Here is a 23400-nt window from a genome sequence, read left to right as displayed (position 1 = left end):
TAATTGCACGTAATAGTAATTAGATTAGGAGAAGTTCCACTTGAAATGATAAGGAAAAGAAGGAAGGAAGAAAGCAAGGTTTAAGTGTGTTCTAAGGAGATGAATTCAACTGGAAGGACATCTCAGATGGAGAGACTACATATATAGAAAAATGAAACAGTTCACAGATGTTTACAGTTAGGGCAGTAATGGAATAGTAAGCTGGAAAGGTAGTTTCTAGGAAGCTTTATGATAGAGAATAGGACTTCTGTCACCCAAAATGGGTTGACTTTGGAAAAGGGTAAGAGTTGTTACTGAAAATAACTTAAGCAGGGATTCTATGATTACTTACTAGAGATTTAAGATTCAGGTGTTTTTCATCATTAAGTTAGTCTATATTCACTTACTCATTTCTACTGGATAGCAACCCTTTTCTGTGTTTGAAATAACTATATAAAAAAATTTTAACTGAACATTGTAAATTTTGGTTTCCTGTAACACTATAGGTTTATTTCCATGACCAAGGGAAAGTGCTCTGGAGTCACTTTTTTTTTAATCCTCACCTGAAAATATGTTTTTTTAAAAATTAATTTTGGAGAGAGAGGAAGGACGAGGGAGAGAGAGAAAGAGAAACATTGATATGAGAGAGAAACATTGATCATTTGCCTCCGGTACATACCCCAACTGGGAACCAAATCCACGACCCTTTGGTGTGCAGGACAATGCTCCAACCAAGTGAGCCACACCAGCCAGGGCTAGAGTCATCTTCATTCTTGTTCTTTTTTTGAAATTTTGGAACAGTTTGTTTATTTTAATCCTCACCTGAGGGCATTTTTTTTGTTTTTTGTTCAGATAGAATGGGAGAGAGAGAGAGAAACATCGAAGTGAAAGGGACACATCGAGTGGTTGCCACCCACACAACCAACCAGGGCCCAGGACAAACTGCAACCGAGTTACACACCCTTAGTGGAAACTGAACCCAGGTCTCTCTGGACCGCAGACCGAAACTCAAACCAGCCAGGGCTATTTTTTTTTTTTATTATTAATTTATTTATTTTTGTTACAGATGTTTCTCTGTTTTCCCCCTCTTATTCTTGTTCTTAATGTGACATGTTTTAATACTTTGTGATTTTCCACACAGTGGTAGATATCTAAAAACAATAGAGTTACTATGATTCTATTGCTTCACAGTTCCCTAAGTGTGTGTGTGAAAATATTAAAAACTAGAACATCTTATAAATGAATGTAAGAATAGTGGTTTAAAACTGCAGTTTGGTAAATTGAATATGTTTTGGCTTTCATCTTTTGATAGTGATTTTGGTCAACTAGCAGTTGAATTACTAGAACAATCCTTCAGACAAGATGAAACCATGGCTATGAAATTGCTCACTTATGAACTGAAAAACTGGAGTAATTCCACCTGCCTTAAGTTAGCAGTTTCTTCAAGACTTAGGCCTTTTGTAGCCCACACCTGTACACAAATGTTGTTATCTGATATGTGGATGGGAAGGCTGAATATGAGGAAAAATTCCTGGTACAAGGTATGCCTTTGATATAAAGAGTGTGATTAGATTAAAAGAAGAGGGGAATTAGCCCAGATATATAGTAAAATGCTTTGATTTATGAGGGTGGTGGGGGTAGCAGTGTTGATATTTTATCCGAAGTGACATGCAGTGTCCTTTTTTCCTCCTATTGTTCAATTGGAATCCTTTTCAGATGTGGTGTAGAGTTTTGCCTCTATCTGAGCCAGAAGCATGAGTCCAACAAATGGAAGTATGGCATTTACAGTCCTGAGCAGCCATGAACAATGTTGCTGCTTCATGAAAAGATGATTCCCAAATTCTAAAATTCAGGACCTATCTACTAACTTAATAATCTATTAGTTTTAATTTATTTGAAGTATTATTGGATATGCCTGGTTTTTATGGTAAAAAATGTGGGTAATGTGTTGGCTGATACTTTCAGTTTCATCATAGTGAGAGATAGTACTGTAAACTCTCCTTTCTGTTGTCTTGTATCTTAAATAAGGTACAGAAATATAGAAGGCAGAAATCAGGCAAGTAGTTTAATCATTGACCATTATAAGTAGATAACAAATACTAATAATCTACTAAAAATAATGGTGAAAGATTAACCAATAAAAACTCTGATACACAATTCTAATTTCTTTGTGCTTTATGATTTTTTCAGGTAATACATAAAATTTTAGAAATTACGCTTTTTTTATGGAGGCACAAGCTGAACAATCATGTTGTGACATGGAACACTTGCATAGAGATTAAGGATAACATTAAACCTACACCAACTTCCTACGGCTTGAATTTTATTTAAACAAATGAATTTTGTGAACAGATTATAATTTGATTTTTTTTAAGGATAAGTCTTTAATTATTAAATCTTTTCTATACCCTCATATCATAATACTCAAATGTTTTGTTACTCCTTATAACAATTCAACCTGGGCCTCTTTAAATATAAGATGTATGTAAAAATGAAGTTTTAGGTTTTTTTTCCTTATACTACCAGGGGCAAAATGACTAACTAATAAGGATATTTAATATTTTTTATTTCTTCTATTAAATTCTTCAAAGTTAGTAATTTTAAAATGAATTTATGTTTCTAAAATTTTTAGGTTATATTAAGCATTTTAATTCCGCCTACCATATTAATGCTAGAATATAAAACTAAGGCTGAAATGTCTCATATTCCACAATCTCAAGATGCCCATCAAATGACAATGGAAGATAGCGAGAACAACTTTCAAAATATAACAGAAGAGATTCCAATGGTAAGGAGGAAACAATTGTTTTAAGTGAATATAAATTTGTTCTGAATAAATGTGTACATTTATAAATGTTATTTTTATTTTAGGAAGTGTTTAAAGAAGTAAGAATATTGGACAGTAATGAAGGAAAAAATGAAATGGAGATATACATAAAATCAAAAAAACTTCCAATCACACGGAAGTTTTATGCCTTTTATCATGCACCAATTGTAAAATTCTGGTTTAACACGGTATGTTTTTAAATTGTAGGAGCATAATGATTTTAAAAGACAGGCTTTAATGGACCTTCAGTGTAGACCCATCCTGATCTTGATGTTAGATCACTGAAAAGCCAGTTTCCATTTAAAAGAGCAATAAGTTCAAATTAGTTGTATCCAATTTACTGTCATATAGAATGATAAAAACTAACAAATCCAAGTTCTAATTGGAACTAGTCCTAATTCGTATACTTGAAAATTTTCATAGTGAAATTTTATTTTATAGTCAATTTTATTCATATCTTACATTTTCTTTTTTATTAGTTGGCTTACTTAGGATTTCTGATGCTTTATACATTTGTGGTTCTTGTGCAAATGGAACAATTACCTTCAGTTCAAGAATGGATTGTTATTGCTTATATTTTTACCTACGCTATCGAGAAAGTCCGTGAGGTATGTCTTTAGTTTTTCCTACCAGTAACTTACTGCATATGTGGAGAATGTTTTGTTTTGGGTATGTATATGTGTGTGTGTTACTTTATGTGTATCATAATTTCAATAGGTGATGACTTCATAGGAGAATTACTTTATAGTAGACTATGTTTATTTTTGCTATTCTAAAAATCATAGCAAAAAAATAGATCAGGCCCTGGCTGGGTAGCTCAGTTGGTTAGTGTGTTGCCCCAATATGCCAAGGTTGTGGGTTCAACCTCCAGACAGGGCACATAGAAGAAGTAACCAGTGAATGCATAACTAAGTGGAACAGCAAACTGATATTTCATTCTCTCTCTCTCTCTCTCTCAAAATCAATAAATTTAAAGAATATATTAACTTTGTTAACTTTGTCACACGTTACAAAGATAATGATTTGTCTCAGAAACATAGCGTAGATCTATTATATATACGCTATGCCACTCTTCCAAAAGTATTAAATATATATGTAACTAATCAGGTAAGTTATATATAGGTTCTTATATTGCTCTTATGTTGCACTGCCCACTTAAGTGCACTCTATTGTCTTTTGAATTGTCATAGGGATTTAGATCCCTGTGTCTATCAGAACTTTCAGTTTAAATAGTACATTTCTAACATTCTGATTCAGTGGAAAAATGCTTTTTTCTTAAAATTTTACACTTTCTATTCAGACTAGTAGCTTAACTACATAAGTGTTGTTTTATAACACATTTAATTAATTATTTCTGATTTATATCTCTGCTTACATTTAGAGAATATGTGAAATTGTGAAAATAAATAGAAGGCATTGTGCAGCCCTACCACTTGGGTATTATAGGAATTTATCTTATTAAATAGCTTCTTATGCATTTTAAATTTCTATAAGTGCCATGCTTCATGTTTATGAAGTCTATTGTTTTACCAACATGTTTAAAGAAATTAGGTTGTTAAATAATAAAAGCAAGTTCCAAAGAATTATTTTAAATATACATTCATAAAACAGTTCTACAAGGATTCATTACATAGTACAGGCACACCTTGGAGATATTGCAGTTTGGTTCCAGCCCACTCTAATAAAGCGAGTCATATCTTTTTGCTGGTGAAGGGTCTTGTCTTCAATTTGTGAAAAATGCAACACCCTATAAAGCCAGTTAAGCGAAGTACAAAGAAACGAGGTATGCTCGTAATAAAATTAGTTGCCTCTAGTGGGTAAGGGGCTTAATTGGCAAAGGGAGAAGAGTGGAAGGGAGGCTTTTCAGTATTTACTTTATTTTGAAGATGTAAATGTATTACCATTCCCCACAAAAATTGTTTTTTTAATTTGTATATTCAAAAGAAAAGTACAACTTAAACCATTGAGTTGTTTATGCATATAAGGCACCTTTGGAACATCCTACCAGGATATTCTAGTGTTGTTTCACTGAAAAACAAAACAACTTTCCAAAAGCATCTCACATTCCATTTAGAGAACTCTGTTCTAGACCAAGATTTTCAGCTTCTTAGTTGGTTAAAGCAGGTCATTTGTGGAGGGGTTGCCCCGCCCCCATACAGAATGAGGAAAAGAAGTATCTATATCTGATATCTTAATTTTTTTGGTGATCAAAATCAAATGCCAAGAAAAAAATAATAATTTGAGATGCCAAAACATATATAAAAATCTACTGAAATATTATAATGAAATGCTGTTATATGTTTTAATAGGAAGAAACTGATTAAACTTTTTTTTTTAACCTTTAGATCTTTATGTCTGAAGCTGGGAAAATAAGCCAGAAGATTAAAGTGTGGTTTAGTGATTACTTCAATATCAGTGATACAATTGCCATAATTTCTTTCTTCATTGGATTTGGACTAAGATTTGGAGCAAAATGGAACTTTGAGAATGCATACAATAACCATGTTTTTGTGGCTGGAAGATTAATTTACTGTCTTAACATAATATTTTGGTATGTGCGTTTGCTAGATTTTCTAGCTGTAAATCAACAGGCAGGACCTTATGTAATGATGATTGGAAAAATGGTAAGTTGAGAGGCACTTGATAATCATATCATCAGTTTATTGATATTGTTTCTTAAACTCATAAAAACATTAACATAGTTTTACTTGAACCAGAGAATATTATTTTATGTTTATTTACTTTATACTTCAAATCAGCCATTCCTAAGGATATTAACTTTTGAAGAAAATATTTGGATGTGTATCATTGGGGGGCAAAAACACATTTTATTTATCTTGAAATGTTTTAATTTTTAAATGTTACTTGCTATGGAATATTTCAGATCAGAATGAAAGACACAAACTTGTTATTTCCAATCTGAATCTCTTTTTATCCTTACTGCCGTTACCCTAAACCAGTCTGTTATCATCTAACACCTGCAGCAGTCTAGTAATCTGTTTACTCACAGCTCTTGTTCATCTTCAGTCTACATTATAGCTAACATAATTATTTCAAAATATAAATCTGGTCCTGGCCAGTGTTGCTCAGTGGTTAGAGTGTCAGCCTACAGACCAAAGGGTCCTGGGTCTGATTCCCAGTCAAGGGCACATACCTGGGTTGCAGGTTTATCTGTGCTGAACTCAGGGCTTCCTGTATTTTCTTTAACACAGGCCCCTGCCAGCTCATATTCTTTCTACCTGGGATGATCACCCTCATCTACACCCATACCTAGCCTTTTTGACAAATTAACTTAGGTTTATACTTCGGATCTCAACTGCAAGATGATTTTTTTTCCAGGGAAGTTTTATATAGTTGTCTCTTCCAGCTGGATCAAGTTTATTTGCTGTATAATATTTTAGGGGTTTGTTTCTTTCAGAATATTAACGTGTCTAACTATATATTTTAAATTCTTTTAAAAAATATGTATATTTTATTGATTTTTTTAAAAGAGAGAAATAGAGCCCTGGCCGGTTTGGCTCAGCAGTTAGAGCATCGGCCTGCGGTCCAGAGAGACCCGGGTTCCGTTCCCGCTAAGGGCACATACCTCAGTTGCAGTTTGTCCCCGGCCCTGGTCGGTTGTGCGGGTGGCAGCCACTCGATGTGTTCCTTTCACATCGATGTTTCTCTCTTTCTCTCTGTTCCTCTCTCTCCCTCCCATTCTACCTGAACAAAAAATGGAAAATGTCCTCGGGTGAGGATAAAAAAAAAAGAGAGAGAGAGAAATAGAAACATCAGTCAGCTGCCTTCTGCATGCCCTCTACTGGGGATCAAGCCTGCAATCTGGACATGTGCCCCAACCGATAATCAAACCCAGACCTCTCAGTCCATAGGACAGTGCTCAATCCACTGAGCCACACCAGCCGGGCTAAATTATACTCTTATTGGATTATTCATATTCTCTAGGCTATAAACTCTGGAATAGGAGTAGGCTATAGACTTTTTGTCTTATTTTGGTCACCTTTATATCTCTAGCCTGTCACATGGTAGGTAAATAGTAAATAGTTGCTGATTGGATGAATATAACCATTACAGATGGGGGAGAGACCATAAAAATGCTTAAAATCAATTTTAATAGGTTGATTGTTACGACTTTTTTTTTTATCCTCAGTTGACATTTTTTTGCATTTATCTTCAGATAGAGCAGGAGGGAGAGAGGTGGGAAGAGAGAGGGAGAAACATTGATGTGAGAGAGATACATCGAGTGGTTGCCACCCACATGACCCCAACTGGGTCCGGGGACAAACTGCAGTCGAGGTACGTGCCCTTAGCGGGAACCGAACCCAGAACTCTCTGGTCCTTGAGCCGATGCTCTAACCACTGAGCAAAACCGTCCAAGGCTAAGATTTTTTTCTTAATTTTATATCAGATTATACATTTTAAAAACTGTTTGTTCACCAAGTACTTTTATTTATTATTATTATTTTTTAATTCCCGAAGATATTTTTCTATTGGTTTTTAGATAGAATGAGGGGGAGAGGGAGAGAGAGAGAGAAAGAGAAACATCGATGTGCAAGAAACATGTCAATTGGCTCTCTCCTGCATGACCCCAACTGGGACCCAGGGATCAAACCAGCAACACAAGTACTTGCCCTTGACCGGGAATTGAACCTGCGACTCTGGTCCAAGGGCTGATGCTCTAACCGCTGAGCCAAACCAGCCAGGGCTCACCAAGTAGTGTTTTGTTTTTTTATCCTCACCCGAGGATACTTTTGCATTTATCTTCAGATAGAGTGGGAGAGAGAGAAGGAGGAAGAGAGAGAAACATCGATGTGAGAGAGACATATCAAGTGGTTGCCACACACACACGACTTCTACCGGGTCTGGGGACAAACTGCAACCAAGGTACTTGTCCCCAGCGGGAACCAAACCCGGGACTCTGGTCCACAGGCCAACGCTCTAACCACTGAGTCAAACTGGCCAGGGCCCAAGTAGTTTTTAATGTTTATTATATTCTCACTGCTATACAAGAAATGCAATAAGTATTAGGGTCTTGCCTTTGAACTTTATGAAACCATGTCTTTACTTCACCAGTCCTGTAGTTGTTTTTAATAATTGTGTAATCCAGCTTGAGGAGCCTGTCCTACATACAGTATATTAGGAAATCATATGAGATATTAGTAAGTTATCGATGTGGCTTATTGACTAAATGAATAGGGGCTATAGGGATTCATGGAAAGAGATAAATCTGTAGAGGGGATTATTAAACCAATGGGTTTTGAGCTATTCTTGGAAAACTTAAGAGAAGATATGAGTAAAAAGGAGTATCTTGACTGGAACTTGTTTTTTTTTTTATTTTTCACCTGAGGATTTTTTTTCCATTTATCATCAGATAGAGTGGGAGGGAGGAAGGGGGGGGGGGAACATCAATGTGATAGAGCCACATTGACTGGTTGCCTCTAGCATGACCCAACCAGGGCTGGGGACGAACCGCAACCGAGGTACGTGCCCTTGACCGGAATCGAACCCACAACTCATTGGTCTGCGGGCTTACACTCTAACCACTGAGCCAAACCAGCCAGGGCTGGAACTTCTTTAATGGTAAGGAGTAGTTAGCAGTCAAATTGAATAAACAGGGCAAAGCCTCGATTAAATAGAACACTGAAAACTGGAACTTCGGAGAAGAAAAATATAGGGAAAAATATTGAAGAATCCTGTCCTCTTCCCTCATTTGATTTCTTTTCCATAAAAGGAGAAAGTTGACATTTCGTTGTCTTTCCCTGTCATCTTGCAGTAACTTCAATGTATGGATGTTGGAAACAGCTAGTCAGATTATTCATTATGTGGTGATTTTCAACCAGTGAGGCAGTCCAAAAAAGTCTCCAAGTGTTTCTCATTCTCAACTCCGACCCACCACATAATCTTGTTCCCACTATTAATGTACTTTGAAGATAATGCCAGCTAAACAAATACTGTTATAGTTTATGTTGTTATCTCTTTCCTCCTCCCTTCATGGATCCAGGCTATTTTTCAGAGTTATATCCTTATCATCTAATCTTTTCCTGATACAGTATGGCCAATATTTTACTCTTTTCCATGGGCTTAACCATCTGGAAGTTTTTGTTTTTTTTCAAATGTGGATGTTAGGTTTAATGTACAGGGATTTTTTTTTTTTTTTTAATCCTCACCTGAGGATATGTTTTTATTGATTTTACAGCAAGAAGAAAGGTTGGGGGTGGGGAGGCAGACAGACAGACATTGATCAGTTGCTTCTTGCACATGCCCTAACCAGGCAATCAAACCCACAACTTAGGTATGTGCCCTGACTGGGAATTGAACCCAAAACCTTTTTCGTGTATGGATAATGCTCCCACCAACTGAGCCACTTGGCTAGGGCTAATGTGCAATTATTTATGCACTGAACAAAAACAATCTAGAATATGTTGGGCCTACTTTTGCCATGAACATTTTCAGTGGTAAAAAATAAAAACTCTGTTATGCTATTGCTTTTTATAAAAATAGCCTTTCCTTCTTTATTCTAAAATTATTCATTGTAAAAAAGTTTAGCAAATACAGGCAGACTACCATCCAGAGACATCTACTGTTAACAGTTTGATGTATGTATACTTTTCCACCCTTCATGACATATATTTGAATACATGTATTTATATGTGTCAAACTTCACACAAATGTATATAGTAGCTTTATCAAAATAGGCCTATAATATATATGCTGTTTCTCAATTCTTTTTAAATATCTGCTCCCTTTTATTAAATATAAAAACCTATTTCTAGAGTTTCTGAAACCCTTTTTCTTTCTTTATTTTTTTTAATCCTCACCCGAGGATATTTTTCTTCAGAGAGAGTAGGAGGGAGGTAGAGGGAGGGAGAGAGAAACATCAATATGAGAGAGACACATCGACTGGTTGCCTCCCACACAACTCCTACGAGGGCTGGGGACGAACTGCAACCGAGGTACGTGCCCTTGACTGGAATCGAACCCACAACTCATTGGTCTGCGGGCTGACACTCTAACCACTGAGCAAAACCAGCCAAGGCTGAAATCCTTTTTCTTTATCTTGGAAAATTACTGCTTCTAAATTAAATTTATCTTTCGAGTAACTCAACTAGCTCACAGGATTATCAGCATTACTTTGCATCATGAAAACAAGATTTTTAACTGGTCTAAATACAAAGTTTTATTATCATTTTTGCTTTTTCACACTAACATTTCTCTCTAGGATAATGTGTCCTACTCCCTCTAGTTAAGAATTACTAGGTTTACTATTTGTTACATCAAAGAAGTACTTATTATTCATCCATTTTCCATAAAGTATTTCCAGGAAACATAGGGGAGTTAAGGCTTTTGGGAAAGAATTTGTTTTAGCCTAATATTCTTTTGTTGTTGTTAATCCTCCCTGAGGATGTTTTTTCCATTGATTTTTTTTTTTTTTTTTTTTTAAGAGAAAGTGGATGGGAAGGGGGTGGGAGGATGAAGAGAGAGAGAAACATTGATGTGAGAGACTCATCGATTGGTTGCCTCCTGCATGAGCCCTAACTGGGACCAGAAAAGAACCTGCAACCCTAGTATGTACCCTTGACTAGGAATCAAACACACAACCCTCCAGTATGCGGGCCGACAAGCTAACCATTGAGCCACGCTGGCCAGGGCTAGCCTGTTTTCTTTGTTTTGTATTTTATAATGTTTTTATTGATTTTTTTTTTTAGAGAGAGAGGAAGGGGAAGAGAGAGATAGAAACATGGATGTGAGAGAGAAACATTGATTGGCTGCCTCCTGCACGCCCCCTGGGAATTGAGCCTGCAACCCAGGCACGTGCCCTGACTGGGAATCAAACCGGGACCTCTCAGTCCATGGGATGTTGTTCAATCCACAGAGCCACACTGGCTAGGCTAACCTAATGTTTTAATGTGTAAGGTGCTCCAGCTCTCACTGCCTACCCGATTATTTAGTAACTTAGTGTTATTGGGTTAATTCATTGGTAATGTACAGTAAGTGGGAGGTGTAGGAAGAACAGAAGTAGACAGCCATAATAAAAGATGGAGCTGGGAAAAGTAGAGAAGGTGGAGCTATCTGGATTTCTGTCTGAATCTTACTCTGATGTACTCCTGCCAATTCTTCCATCTCAGTTATATAGGGAGCTTGATACACGCTTCATTTTTTTCTTTATCCATGATCTTTAGATCCACCTTCCACCCAGGATTATCTTTTTCCTCTTCAACCAGTACAGAAAGATATGGTAACCTGTAGTGTGAAGATTGTAGAGCCAGTAGCTAATTCTGTCGTGAAGGCTTTCACAAAGACTATGATATTTGAAAAGAGTTTAGAAAACAGGTAGGAATATTTCCTGAGCAGGGAATTTCTTGTCAGAGAAAGCAGCTTTGAAAAACTTGAAGATATAAGAGATTAAAATGGAAAAAAATTTTCCTTACAGTTGACATCTTTAGTAGAGCTCATACTAGTGAAAATTATATGATAAATAGTAAACTTTTCCCACTCCAACTAGAAATTCTCAGTTTAGATATGAGGAAATTGTATATTCAAGTAATTTTAACTAACTAAATTTAGACTAAATATAAGGAAGGTTGTCAGATAGGCTTTATGTGAAAAGTTATGAAATGCAGAGACCTCTATGAAGGAGCAACCATAGACTGAGTAATTTTAGGATATTTCAGTACAGATTTGGGATTTGTTTTGAATTTTGACTTGGGCTTAAAAACAAAACAAAACACTACAGATGAATGTTTGGATCCCAAAGAATATCAAATGCCATGAATAATATTTTGATGAATTATTTGCCTTTAAAATCTTACATCCCAATATTTTGTTTATTGAAAACATGCATTCTCTCAATTATCCTTCTAAACGCTCTAAGAAGGATTATTGGACTATTTTACAAATAAGAAAATGGAATCTTGAGGGGTATTAGGACTCTTTGCAAGTCATAGAGTCTCCTTAAAAGAATATTTATTGACAGAGTTAATAGAATTTTACAGATAAAGGATTGAGCTAGCCAGTTTGACTCAGCGGTTAGAGTATTGACCCACAGACCAGAAAGACCCGGGTTTGTTTCCCGGTAAGGGCACGTACCTCGGTTGCGGTTTGTTCCCAGTCCCAGTTGGGGTTGTGTCGGTGGCAGCCATTTGATGTGTCTCTCACTTATCGATGTTTCTCTTTCTCTTCCTCCTTTTCTTCCTCCTGCTCTATCTAAAGATAAATGCAAAAATGTCCTCGGGTAAGGATAAAAAAAAAAGGATAGAGGATCAAGTCTAAATTGTTACATACAAATAAATATAATTACTCCTTTCAGTGTAGACTTATTGTCCTCTTTACCTTTCACATTCCTGGCTTCCATTTTTACTCAGTGTATATTTATTTTATCTTTTTTTTTTTTTGCGGGAGGGAGTAACATCGATGTGAGAGAGACTCTTTGAGTGGTTGCCACCCACACGACCCCAACCAGGGACGGGGACTAACTGCAACCGAGGTATGTGCCCTTAGCAGGAACTGAACCTGGGACTCTTTGGTCTGTGGGCTGGTGCTCTAACCACTAAGCAAAACCGGCCAGGGCTATATATTCATTTTAAAAGTATATGAAAATGTTGTAATACTTTTTAGGTTGATTTATTATTGCAGTAATTGCTTCACAGTAGATTGAAGAATAGATTTATTGTAAATGTAGTTTCTTGATCTGTATGGGACTTCTTCCAGTAGATTATTATTTGTGGGTATTACCTGTTGCTAGAATGAGACAACATTCACTTTTTTAGATGTAAATGCTAAGCTTTGTGTACCTAAATAAGTAGATAGAAATTAAAGTTTTATTATAGCATTTTGCTTAATTCTTTGAAATCCTGAGTAATGATACTAGAATTCACATTGTGATTTAACAATAAAAATTTGCGTTTTAGTGATTTATTAGGCAATATAGTTCAATTATTCTCTTTTTTAATTTGTTAAAATTAAAGCATTGCAAACCACCTACCTAACTTGCTAACAGAATTATTAACCAGATATCACTTATTTTTTCAGTACCCATACTGATAATTCAGTTTATTGTTTTGTTTAGTTCCTAGGAGGTTTGTATAACCCAGGACAAGGCATCATGATAGGATTCAGTATGAGTGAGAATGCTTTTTTTTTTTTCCTCTTTTTGTGAAGTGGGCTAAGGACAGTTAGCAAAAGAAGATAGAAAAGAGTCTGTACCTTCAGCATAGAAACAGCATTTCTAGGAAAAATCGCTTATGAAAATTGATTCCCTGAATCTGTCCATGTGTCTATATCTTTAAAAATCTATATAGACTCCAAATAGACTCCAATTTGAACCACAAATATGATATAGTTCATTATATAAAAGATGTCTATGACTTGTCTAGCTTCACAGATCAATTTTTACATAATCTCCTTGGTTAGGGTTTATGTAGCAATGAGATTTTTCTTCTCGTTAATATTAGGAATAAAAAGAAACTCAAATATTTTAGCTATTTATTAGAACACTAGAAACTTTTTAAAGATGAATATTGTCATTGTGTTTAAATTCCCATGTATTTTAACAGTGTTCATTTTTCAACAGGTGGCCAATATGTTCTACATTGTAGTGATTATGGCTCTTGTATTACTTAGTTTTGGTGTTCCCAGAAAAGCAATACTTTATCCTCATGAAGCTCCATCTTGGACTCTAGCTAAAGATATAGTTTTTCATCCATACTGGATGATTTTTGGTGAAGTTTACGCCTATGAAATTGATGGTAAGGATTTATATTTACAAATTCATCTTTATGTTTTAAAGTCAGAACTGTATTTAGTAATACTATATATTTTCACAACTTAAAGTATTACCAGCCTAACCCCTCCTACAATACATTAGTTAATTCCAGAAGAAACAACAAAAATTAATTGAGAAAAGTATTTTAGAGGTTTTTTAGTTACAAATTGTGGAAACGTGGCCTACACTGGCTTACACCATAAGTACATTTATTAGCTCACATAGCAAGTTCAGAGGTAGAGTAGTCTTGACGGTTGTTATTTTAGAGCTAAGGACATCTGTTCTTTTGCTTCCCGTGGCTCTGTAATCATAGTGTCTGATTCATACAGGTTTCCCTTATGATTATGAGCCTATAACTAGCAACAGGAAGACACACTTTTCCATTGTACTTTTAAGGAGGGGAAAAAAATCCCTTTTCCAGAAGCCCCTATTATACCTGTTCTTTCATTTCATTAGCTGAAATTACCTTCAATTTCAATTGCTCTGAAACAGGGCAAGGGTAATGAGATTGTATTGATATAAGTTTTAGACCAATCATGGTGGATTAGGTAATTGGTTTTTTTGTATTGTTTTAGTTAATTAGTCTAGATAATTTGTGAACATAGGTGATGCAACCATCTTTCAGGGATGTTCTACTGACCTCCACATCTAGGTTGTTTAATCCTAATTTTGTTAGCTCCCTGTTTTTGTTTTTTGTTTTTTTTATCCTCACCCGAGGATATTTTTCCATTTTTTGTACAGATAGAGTAGGAGGGAGAGAAAGGAAGGGAGAGAGAGAGAGAAACATCGACGTGAAGGGACACATCGAGTGGCTGCCACCCGCACGACCAACCAGGGCTGGGGACAAACTGCAACCGAAGTACGTGCCCTTAGCGGGAACCGAACCCAGGTCTCTCCGGACCACAGGCCGACGCTCTAACCACTGAGCCAAACTGGCCAGGGCTGTTAGCTCCCTCTTGATCTCTCCTATCTTTCTTCACTTCATTCCTCTCTCACTATATACCTGTGTTGCTCCCTACCCACCTACTTATAGGTGCTTAGGTCAGGGTGGCCAGATCATGGTTATCAGTTATTAGATGTTGTTAAAACAATGAGATTTTAACGGCTTGATCATATTTTGTGTTTAATGGCTTCTTGTTCAGTTTCTTTTCCAGGTTGCCATTGACTGCTCTTTTTCTGATGTGGCTCTAGTTTAGTTGTTGTAAAGCATTAGATATAGTTTTTTAGTCTTGTGCGTTCTCTTTCTTGGGTATATGTGTCATTAAACTAATATGAGTAGAATGGAAGTAGATTTATAAAATTTTATTTTTATGTTTTTATCCTCACCTGAGGACATTTTTGCATTCATCTTCAGATAGAGCGGGAGGGGAAGAGGGAGGAAGAGAGAGAGAGAAACATTGATGTGAGAGAGACACATCAAATGGTTGCCACCCACACAGCCCCAACTGGGGCCGGGGACAAATTGCAACTGAGGTACGTGCCCTTAGTGGGAACATAACCCGGGACCCTGGTCTGTGGGCCGACGCTCTAACTGCTGAGCCAAAACAGCCAGGGCTGTAAAAATTTTTTTTTTTTTTTTAAACCTCACCCGAGGACATTTTTCCATTTTTTGCACAGATAGAGTGGGAGGGAGAGAGAAGAAGAGAGAGAGAGAGGGAAACATCGATGTGAAAGGGACACATCGAGTGGCTGCCACCCGCACGACCAACCAGGGCCGGGGACAAACTGCAACCGAGGTACATGCCCTTAGCAGGAACCAAACCCGGGTCTCTCCGGACCGCAGGCGGATGCTCTAACCGCTGAGCCAAACCGGCCAGGGCTGTAAAATTTTTTTGTAAGAGTGATAAAAACGTCACTAATTTATGATTATCTAATTCTAATCATTGCCTGCTTAAATTGGTTTTACTTTATTCCTCATTACTTTGTGCTAGGTATTTAAGGCTTTTCCCTTTCTTGTATTCAGCTAGGTTCTGACTTCAGAAACATTTCTGGTGAGGATAATGAAAACTAAGAATTCAAATGTAATCATTATATATTTGAGAGACACTTGAATGACTCCTTAAACCCTCTTTTGTGAAATAGTGAGATAAACTCTGTAATCTTTATGTTTGTAAATTATGAGTTTACCATACTCTTTTATGGTTCAATTATTTTTGTTTTTTCTTTTCTTTTTTTGTGGTAAGTGCCCCTAGCGGGAACCGAACCTGGGACTCTCTTGTCCGCAGGCCGAGCTAAACTGGCGAGGGCTCAATTGGTTTTCTTTTTCTTTTTTCTTTTTGAATCCTCACCCGAGGACATTTTTCCATTTTTTGTTCAGAAAGAGTGAGAGGAAGAGACAACTGCACGACCCAACCAGGGCCAGGAACAAACTGCAACCGAGGTACGCGGCCTTAGCGGAACCAAACCCAGGTCTCTGGACCACAGGCCAACGCTCTAACCACTGAGCAAAACTGGCCAGGGCTCAATTGTTTTTCTTAAAGAAATGTTATAGTGTGGCTGAATCTGGGAATTTTATTCTCCTTAATGCTCTTCAGGCTAAACCCTACCTTGAAGGTTAGACATAACACAAAAATATATTACCTTGTCTGGAATACAGTGGTAGAACAGATACCCAAATCCCTCACAAAATTCTTCTGTGTTGAAATACATTTAGGTTGGTATTCCTGTGGCTGGTTGCTCAGAACTTTTGCTAGAATCTGTAAAACAGATTTGTACATAAATCAAAACTTCCTTTACACAAACATAAATAATTAGAAGCAGTTACTGGTGAATTACTATATATATATTTTTTTTTTCTTTTTCTTTTTTTTCTTTCTACAGTGTGTGCAAATGATTCCGCTATCCCTGCAATCTGTGGTCCTGGGACATGGTTGACTCCATTTCTTCAAGCAGTCTACCTCTTTGTACAGTATATCATTATGGTCAATCTTCTTATTGCATTTTTCAAGTAAGAATTTTATTCAGTTGCTTATTGTAATGAGATCACTTAGATACATTTCTATTCAGTTTGAAGGAAATAAAATTTTAATTCTAAACAATGTTATTAAGCCTAAACTAAAATTATCTTTGAAATTTACAAGTAAAGCATGTTTTTTTCAAATTAAATGACTTATAAATTTGCGACTTTATTAAATATCTTTCAACATGCAGTTTTTTATAAATTTAATCCTTTATTTGAGAGTTTTACTAGGTTGCCAAGTAATTTACATTCAATATATACAAACAGAAAGGCAAATAAAAATTTATTAATAATCCCATGCTTAATATTTTGGTGTATGTCTTTCTATCATTTTTTATGAATACATATGAACTATTTTTTCATAAATACATATATATTGATTTTAGAAAAAGAGAAAAATATGAGATACATTGATTGGTTGCCTCCTATATGCACCTAGACCAGGAATCAAACCCACAGACTGGGTATATACTATGACAGGAAATCGAACCTATGATCTTTCAGTGCATGGGGTGACACACTAACCAACTGAGCTACACCAAACAGGTCCCTTTTGTTTATTTTTAATGGCTACCTGGTATTTCATGATATAGACCATAATTTTTCAAATCAATATGTTATATTGCTCAATTCAGTGGTTTATAATTTTTTGTTCCCAAAACCATATTGTGGTTAAATTTCTTTTTTTTTTTTTTTTTTTATCCTCACCCGAGGACATTTTTCCATTTTTCTGCACAGATAGAGTGGGAGGGAGAGAGAGGAAGAGAGAGAGAGAGAAACATCTACGTGAAAGGGACACATCGAGTGGCTGCCACCCGCACGACCAACCAGGGCTGGGGACAAACTGCAACCGAGAGGTACATGCCCTTAGCGGGAACCGAACCCGGGTCTCTCCGGACCGCAGGCCGATGCTCTAACCGCTGAGCCAAACCGGCCAGGGCATGGTTAAATTTCTTATTAGTCCTTAAGTATTTCCATAGAATGTTTTTCTAAAAGTAGAACTGTTCAATCACTGTATTGAACAGTTATCAAAGTACCAACGTTATCATTTGTAGGACTTTTTGCATTTAAGTCAAAACAGGCCCATGTCCCCAAATCTCTGCCAGCAACAGGTATTATCTTTTTAATGATTGTTAATTTGATAGTACATAAAAGGATCTTAATTTTATTTGCACTTGTTTCGTTGCTACCAAGATTGAATGTTTCTTGTTTTTTTCATTTATATATAATTTTAAAATCTTAAAATCATATTTTCTGCCCATTTTCTGGAATTTTGTGATTAAGACCCTTAACAGTATCAAACGTGTGTCTTATACTTGTTGCATGTATATTTTCCAGTTTCTTGTTTGACTTTTAGTCTTATTTATGGTAGGTACTTATTTGAATCCTTGTTTAGAACAGAATTACAATTAAGTCTTTGACATTTAAAACTTTAAAATGTGATTAGCTGTTCTATTTTCATTCTTTGTTATCCAAGCAATGTGTATTTACAAGTGAAGGCAATTTCCAATATTGTTTGGAAGTACCAACGTTATCATTTCATTATGGCTTATCATGAGAAACCAGTTCTGCCTCCACCACTTATCATTCTCAGCCATATAGCTTCTCTGTTTTGCTGCATATGTAAAAGAAGAAAAAAAGATAAGACTTCAGATGGACCAAGTAAGTAAAATATATCAAAGACAGTGTTTTGGGTTGTTTGTTTTTTAGGCCAGTGTTCTTATTTGATCACTTATGAGTATTACCCTAAAGGCTAAGTATTAACTTTATTTCACTGGAGGATATGTTTATTGATTTTTAGAGAGAGAGGAAGGATGAGAGAGAGACAAACATCGATGTGAAAGAGAAGCATCAATCTGTTGCCTCCCATACTAACCCTGATGGGATATCAAACGTGCAACATAGGTATGTTCCCTGACTGGGAATCAAACTTGCAACCTCTTGGTATGCATGATGACGCTCCAACATATGAATCATCCGTTCAGGGTCTAAAGGCTAAGTATCAGTTTTATTCAGAAGAGCTTATTGTTGAATTTGCCTAAACATAAAAGAATTTTAAGCACAATTTGATATCTATAAAAGTAAATTTTTTACTAAAGTTATTTATTTTTTTAATCGTCACCGGAGAATATTTTTCCATTTATCTTCAGATAGAGTGGAAGGGAAGGAGGGAGGGAGAGAGAGAGAGAAACATCAATGCTAGAGAGACATATCCACTGGTTACCACCCACACAACCCCAACCAGGGCTGGGGACAAACTGCAACTGAGGTACATGCCCCTGGCTGGAATCAAACCCAGGGCTGATGCTCTAACTGCTGAGCCAAGCCGACCAGGGCTTAAAGTTATTTTTAAGTATGGCATCTCAATTTGTTTTTGTTAAAATGGTAATGTATACCATAACACCTTTTGTTCTACAAACCATTTTTGCTGCTTTGGAAACAATAATACTTTTAGTACATTCTGTATACTGCATAAGACTAATCACACTGCTTAAATTATTACAGTCCCTTTCTATTCTAATTCAGTTCTTAAATCCCTTTACCTGGATATGTGAAAGAGAGGTCAGAGAGAGATAGTTGGGGAAGAGTGTTATATGGGAAAAGAAAATAGGATTGAAGTACCTGGAACTGTTTTGCTGAGATCACACTGTAAGTAAGAAAAAAAACGACAGGAACCTGGCCAGTGTGGCTTAGTGGTTGAGCATCAACCCATGCACCAAGAGGTCGCCGGTTCAATTCCAGTCAGGGCCTATGCCCAAGTTGTGGGCCAAATCCCCAGTGGGGGGCATGCAGGAAGCAGCCAGTCGATGTTCTCGCTCATCGATGTTTCTCTCTCTCTCTCTCCCTTTCTCTCTGTCTAAAATCAATAAAAGAAAACAAAACAAAAACAGGAATACGTGTTAGTGCTTTAGACATTCAGCAGTAAAAAGAGGAAAAAAAATGTAGATGATGCTTACTTTTAGTGTTAAGAAACCTGATTAATTCATGACTCAAGAGGTGAAGTTTGATATCTTGATAACCTTCATTGATTTTTTTTTTCTTTTTCCTCCCTAGAACTTTTTTTAACAGAAGAAGATCAAAAGAAACTTCATGATTTTGAAGAGCAGTGTGTTGAAATGTATTTTAATGAAAAGGATGACAAATTCAATTCTGGGAGTGAAGAGAGAATTCGTGTCACTTTTGAAAGGTTTAAAAAGCTCTTTAATCATAACTAATTATATGTCAGAGTAGATCCTTATAGTTATGTCTTTTGTACATGGTCGTTCAGTTTATGTTTTTCAAACAAGTTAGTTTAGTAATAGTTTTACGTTATATATTGGCAGACCAGTTTTTTTTAATTCTAATATTTCACATAACTCAGCAAGTCAGTCCTTTGTTATTTTTGCTCCTTGTTAACAAAGGACAGAGAAGAGGTAATGTTTTTTTTAAATAGTAGGAGACAAGTAAAATTATCCTTTTTATTTTAAATGACTTGTTTCTATGGGCCTTCCTACATTCTGAAAGCATGTGGTGTTTGTGTAGATACAATAATGGTAATGGGAATTTTGCATTTTATTATGATAGGGTTAGCACAGGAGCCTTCTTAAATATAAGGTGTACCTTCTATAAATAAATAATCATACCTTATGCCTTATTTTATAACTTACCTTGTTTGAGTGCATGTGAAATTTTTTTCTTTTTACCATTATAATTTATTGAAATTACAAAAAAATTTCTAAAACATTAATTTTCCACCTTTGTAAAAAGTCTGTTTTTCCCCTACAGAGTGGAACAGATGTGCATTCAGATGAAAGAAGTTGGAGACCGTGTCAACTATATAAAAAGATCGTTACAGTCATTAGATTCTCAAATTGGCCATTTGCAAGATCTTTCAGCTCTGACTGTGGATACATTAAAAACACTTACTGCCCAGAAAGCTTCAGAAGCTAGTAAAGTTCACAATGAAATCACACGAGAATTGAGCATTTCCAAACATTTGGCTCAAAACCTTATTGATGATGGTCCTGTAAGACCTTCTGTATGGAAAAAGCACAATGTTGTAAATACACTTAGCACCTCTCTTCCTCAAAGTGGTCTTGAAAGTAATAATCCTTTTCTTTGTAATATTTTTATGAAAGATGAAAAAGATCCCCAATGTAACATAATTGGTCAGGATTTACCTGAATTACCCCAGAGAAAAGAATTCAGTTTTCCAGAGGCAGGGTCCTCTTGTGGTGCCTTATTCCCAAGTGCTGTTTCTCCTCCAGAACTGCGACAGAGACTACAGGGGGTAGAAACCTTAAAAATGTTTAGTAAAAATAAAAAATTAGGCAGTTCACCTGATAGCATACCACATCTATCATCCCCACCAACCAAACTTTTTGTTAGTACACCATCCCAGCCAAGTTGCAAAAGCCACTTGGAAACTATAACCAAAGATCAAGAAACTGTTTGCTCTAAAGCTGCAGAAGGAGATAATATAGAATTTGGAGCATTTGTGGGTAAGTTTGGCAAAGTGATACTTATATATCAATATTTACTTTTTAATTATAATTATTATCTTAGAAATAAAATTAGAAATAACTAATTAACAAAACTATAAGCACGCCCAGCCGATGTGGCTCAGTGGTTGAGCATCGACCTATGCACCAAGAGGTTGCCAGTTTGATTCTTGGTCAAGGCACATACCCAGGTTGTGGGCCAAATCCCCAGTGGAAGGGCATGCAGTAGGCAGCCAGTCGATGTTCTCTCTCATCGATGTTTTTGTCTCTCTCTTGTTCTCCCTTCCTCTCTCTGTCTCTAAAATCAAGAGAGAGAGAGAGAGAGAGAAAAAGAAAGAAAGAACGAACGAACTATATAGTTGTGTGACAAGTGAAGTTAATACAGATCTAATAATAGGATGGTGCCAAAATTTTTTAAAGGAGTCAGAAATAGGAGAAATAGGTGTTGTTTCCTATGCTAACAGTTGTTTGGAAAACTTATTTGAACTCTGTCTTTTGAATTTGAGGATCTTCTATTGAATTTGATCAACCTTTTTGTTGTTGAAAGAACCTGAGTGATTCATGAGTGTTAGTTACTTGGGGAATAATAGAAAGGTACAGGAAAGTCTAAAAATAACGAGCCCTGGCCGGTTTGGCTCAGCAGTTGGAGCATCAGCCTGCGGACCAGAGAGTCCGGGGTTCGGTTCCCACTAGGGGCACGTACCAAAAAATAAATAAATAAATAAAAATAACTGGAAAAGAGAATTAGCTTATAAATAAGGTGACCATATACTATTTTATCTAAACCAATACACTTTTAAGAGTTAAAGGGTATGCCTGGCCAGTATGGTTGAGCGTCATCCCATGCACCAAGAGGTCACTGGTTTGACTCCTGGTCAGGGCATATGCCCAGGTTGTGGGCTCGAACTCCTGGGGGGGGGCATGCAGGAGGCGGCCAATCGATGTTCTTTCTTATTGATGTTTCTATCTCTCCCCGTCTTGCAAATCAATAAAGAAAAAAATATATATATTTTTTTTTTTAAAGAGTGAAAAGGTGTGCTATTAATAATTACATTAGGACAGTAGTGAAAGCCAGAACTTAGTATTTATGGTTAACCCATTTTATACCCAGAGAGGAGAGTATTTCAAAAAAGAATGATTCATATTTTTTAATTTTAATTTTGAAATAAATTTATACTGACACTAATGTTGCAAAACTAGTGCAAGGTGACCATATATTCTTTTTTTTTTTTTTATCCTCACCCGAGGATATTTTTCCACTTTTTGTACAGATAGAGTGGGAGGGAGAGAGAGGAAGGGAGAGAGAGAGGGAAACATCGACGTGAAGGGACACATCGAGTGGCTGCCACCCGCACGACCAACCAGGGCCGGGGACAAACTGCAACCGAAGTACGTGCCCTTAGCGGGAACCGAACCCAGGTCTCTCCGGACCGCAGGCCGACGCTCTAACCGCTGAGCCAAACTGGCCAGGGCTATTCTTTTTTTTTTTAATTGAATTTATTGGGATGCCATTAGTTAACGAAATTATATAAGTTTCGGGTGTACAATTTTATAATACATCATCTGTATATTGTATTGTGTTTTCACCACCTCCAGTCGAATCTCCTTCCATCACCATTTATCCCCCACCTTTATCCTTTTCTACCTTCCCTGACCCGGAATGATTCATTCTTTTTTTTTTTTAAATCCTCACCCAGGGGTATGTTTTTTTTTTAAATTGATTTTAAAGAGAGAAAGGCATTGATGGGCTGCCTCCTGTACGTGTCCCAGGGGATCGAACCCACAACCTGGGTATGTGTCCTGACTGGAAATTGAACCCCAAATCTTTGGGTGCACGGGACGATTCTCCAACAACTGAGCCACCAGGGCCAGGGCAGGAATGATTCATTCTTACACCTCAGATAGCTCAAGTAAAATAAGGACTGAAAATATATTTATTTTGGCAATGATAACATGAATAACCTTGGTGAAAATGGTTTTGATGGAGGAATTGATAAAGGGAGAAACCTCATTAGTTCAGTGAAATAAAGTGTGAATAGGAGGAGGGAATGTAAAGAGAGTGACAGGTGGGAGGAGGGTAGCTCTAAAAGGCTTGACAATGAAGGCAAGAGAAAGAAATAACTAATATTGTGGTTTATGTGTTTATGGTTTTTTGTTTTTTAAAAAATGATGATAGAGACTTAAACGTATTTAAATATTGATAGCATGCCAGATGGAGGGAAAGGGGGAAGAGGGCATGCTTTATAGCGCTGGTTAGGTCCATAATGTTTTGGAGACTATACTGTTCTAATAGTCTTCCTTAGTTAGATTATTAAAGATTAAAGTACTTAACAAAAGAGTTCTTAGAAAACAAGTTGGGTTATTTGTGACCATAACCAGAATGTTTCAAGGT

At 36.4% G+C, this 23400-nt stretch overlaps 1 protein-coding gene across 8 annotated transcripts in view; it reads left to right on the top strand.

The window, feature by feature from the left end:
• TRPM7 (transient receptor potential cation channel subfamily M member 7) overlaps nt 1-23400 on the top strand; it is a 124486-nt gene that overhangs the window by 74152 nt on the left and 26934 nt on the right. For 7 of the 8 annotated variants that reach the window (XM_036240640.1, XM_036240612.1, XM_036240653.1 and 4 more), the window contains exons 17-27: nt 1292-1520; nt 2612-2767; nt 2851-2994; nt 3286-3414; nt 5152-5430; nt 13377-13551; nt 15886-15948; nt 16389-16515; nt 18005-18189; nt 19582-19714; nt 20293-21008. In XM_036240640.1, the coding sequence (XP_036096533.1) occupies nt 1292-1520; nt 2612-2767; nt 2851-2994; nt 3286-3414; nt 5152-5430; nt 13377-13551; nt 15886-15948; nt 16389-16515; nt 18005-18189; nt 19582-19714; nt 20293-21008 (2336 nt within the window). The remainder of the gene's footprint in view (nt 1-1291; nt 1521-2611; nt 2768-2850; nt 2995-3285; nt 3415-5151; nt 5431-13376; nt 13552-15885; nt 15949-16388; nt 16516-18004; nt 18190-19581; nt 19715-20292; nt 21009-23400) is intronic. The other variant, XM_036240602.1, reaches the window with a different exon arrangement.

This window comes from Molossus molossus, unplaced genomic scaffold, assembly GCF_014108415.1.
Source record: "Molossus molossus isolate mMolMol1 unplaced genomic scaffold, mMolMol1.p scaffold_m16_p_1, whole genome shotgun sequence".
Classification (NCBI taxonomy): domain Eukaryota; kingdom Metazoa; phylum Chordata; class Mammalia; order Chiroptera; family Molossidae; genus Molossus; species Molossus molossus.
The sequence above is the reverse complement of the archived record's forward strand: the minus strand, read 5'-3'. Positions and strand labels throughout refer to the sequence as shown.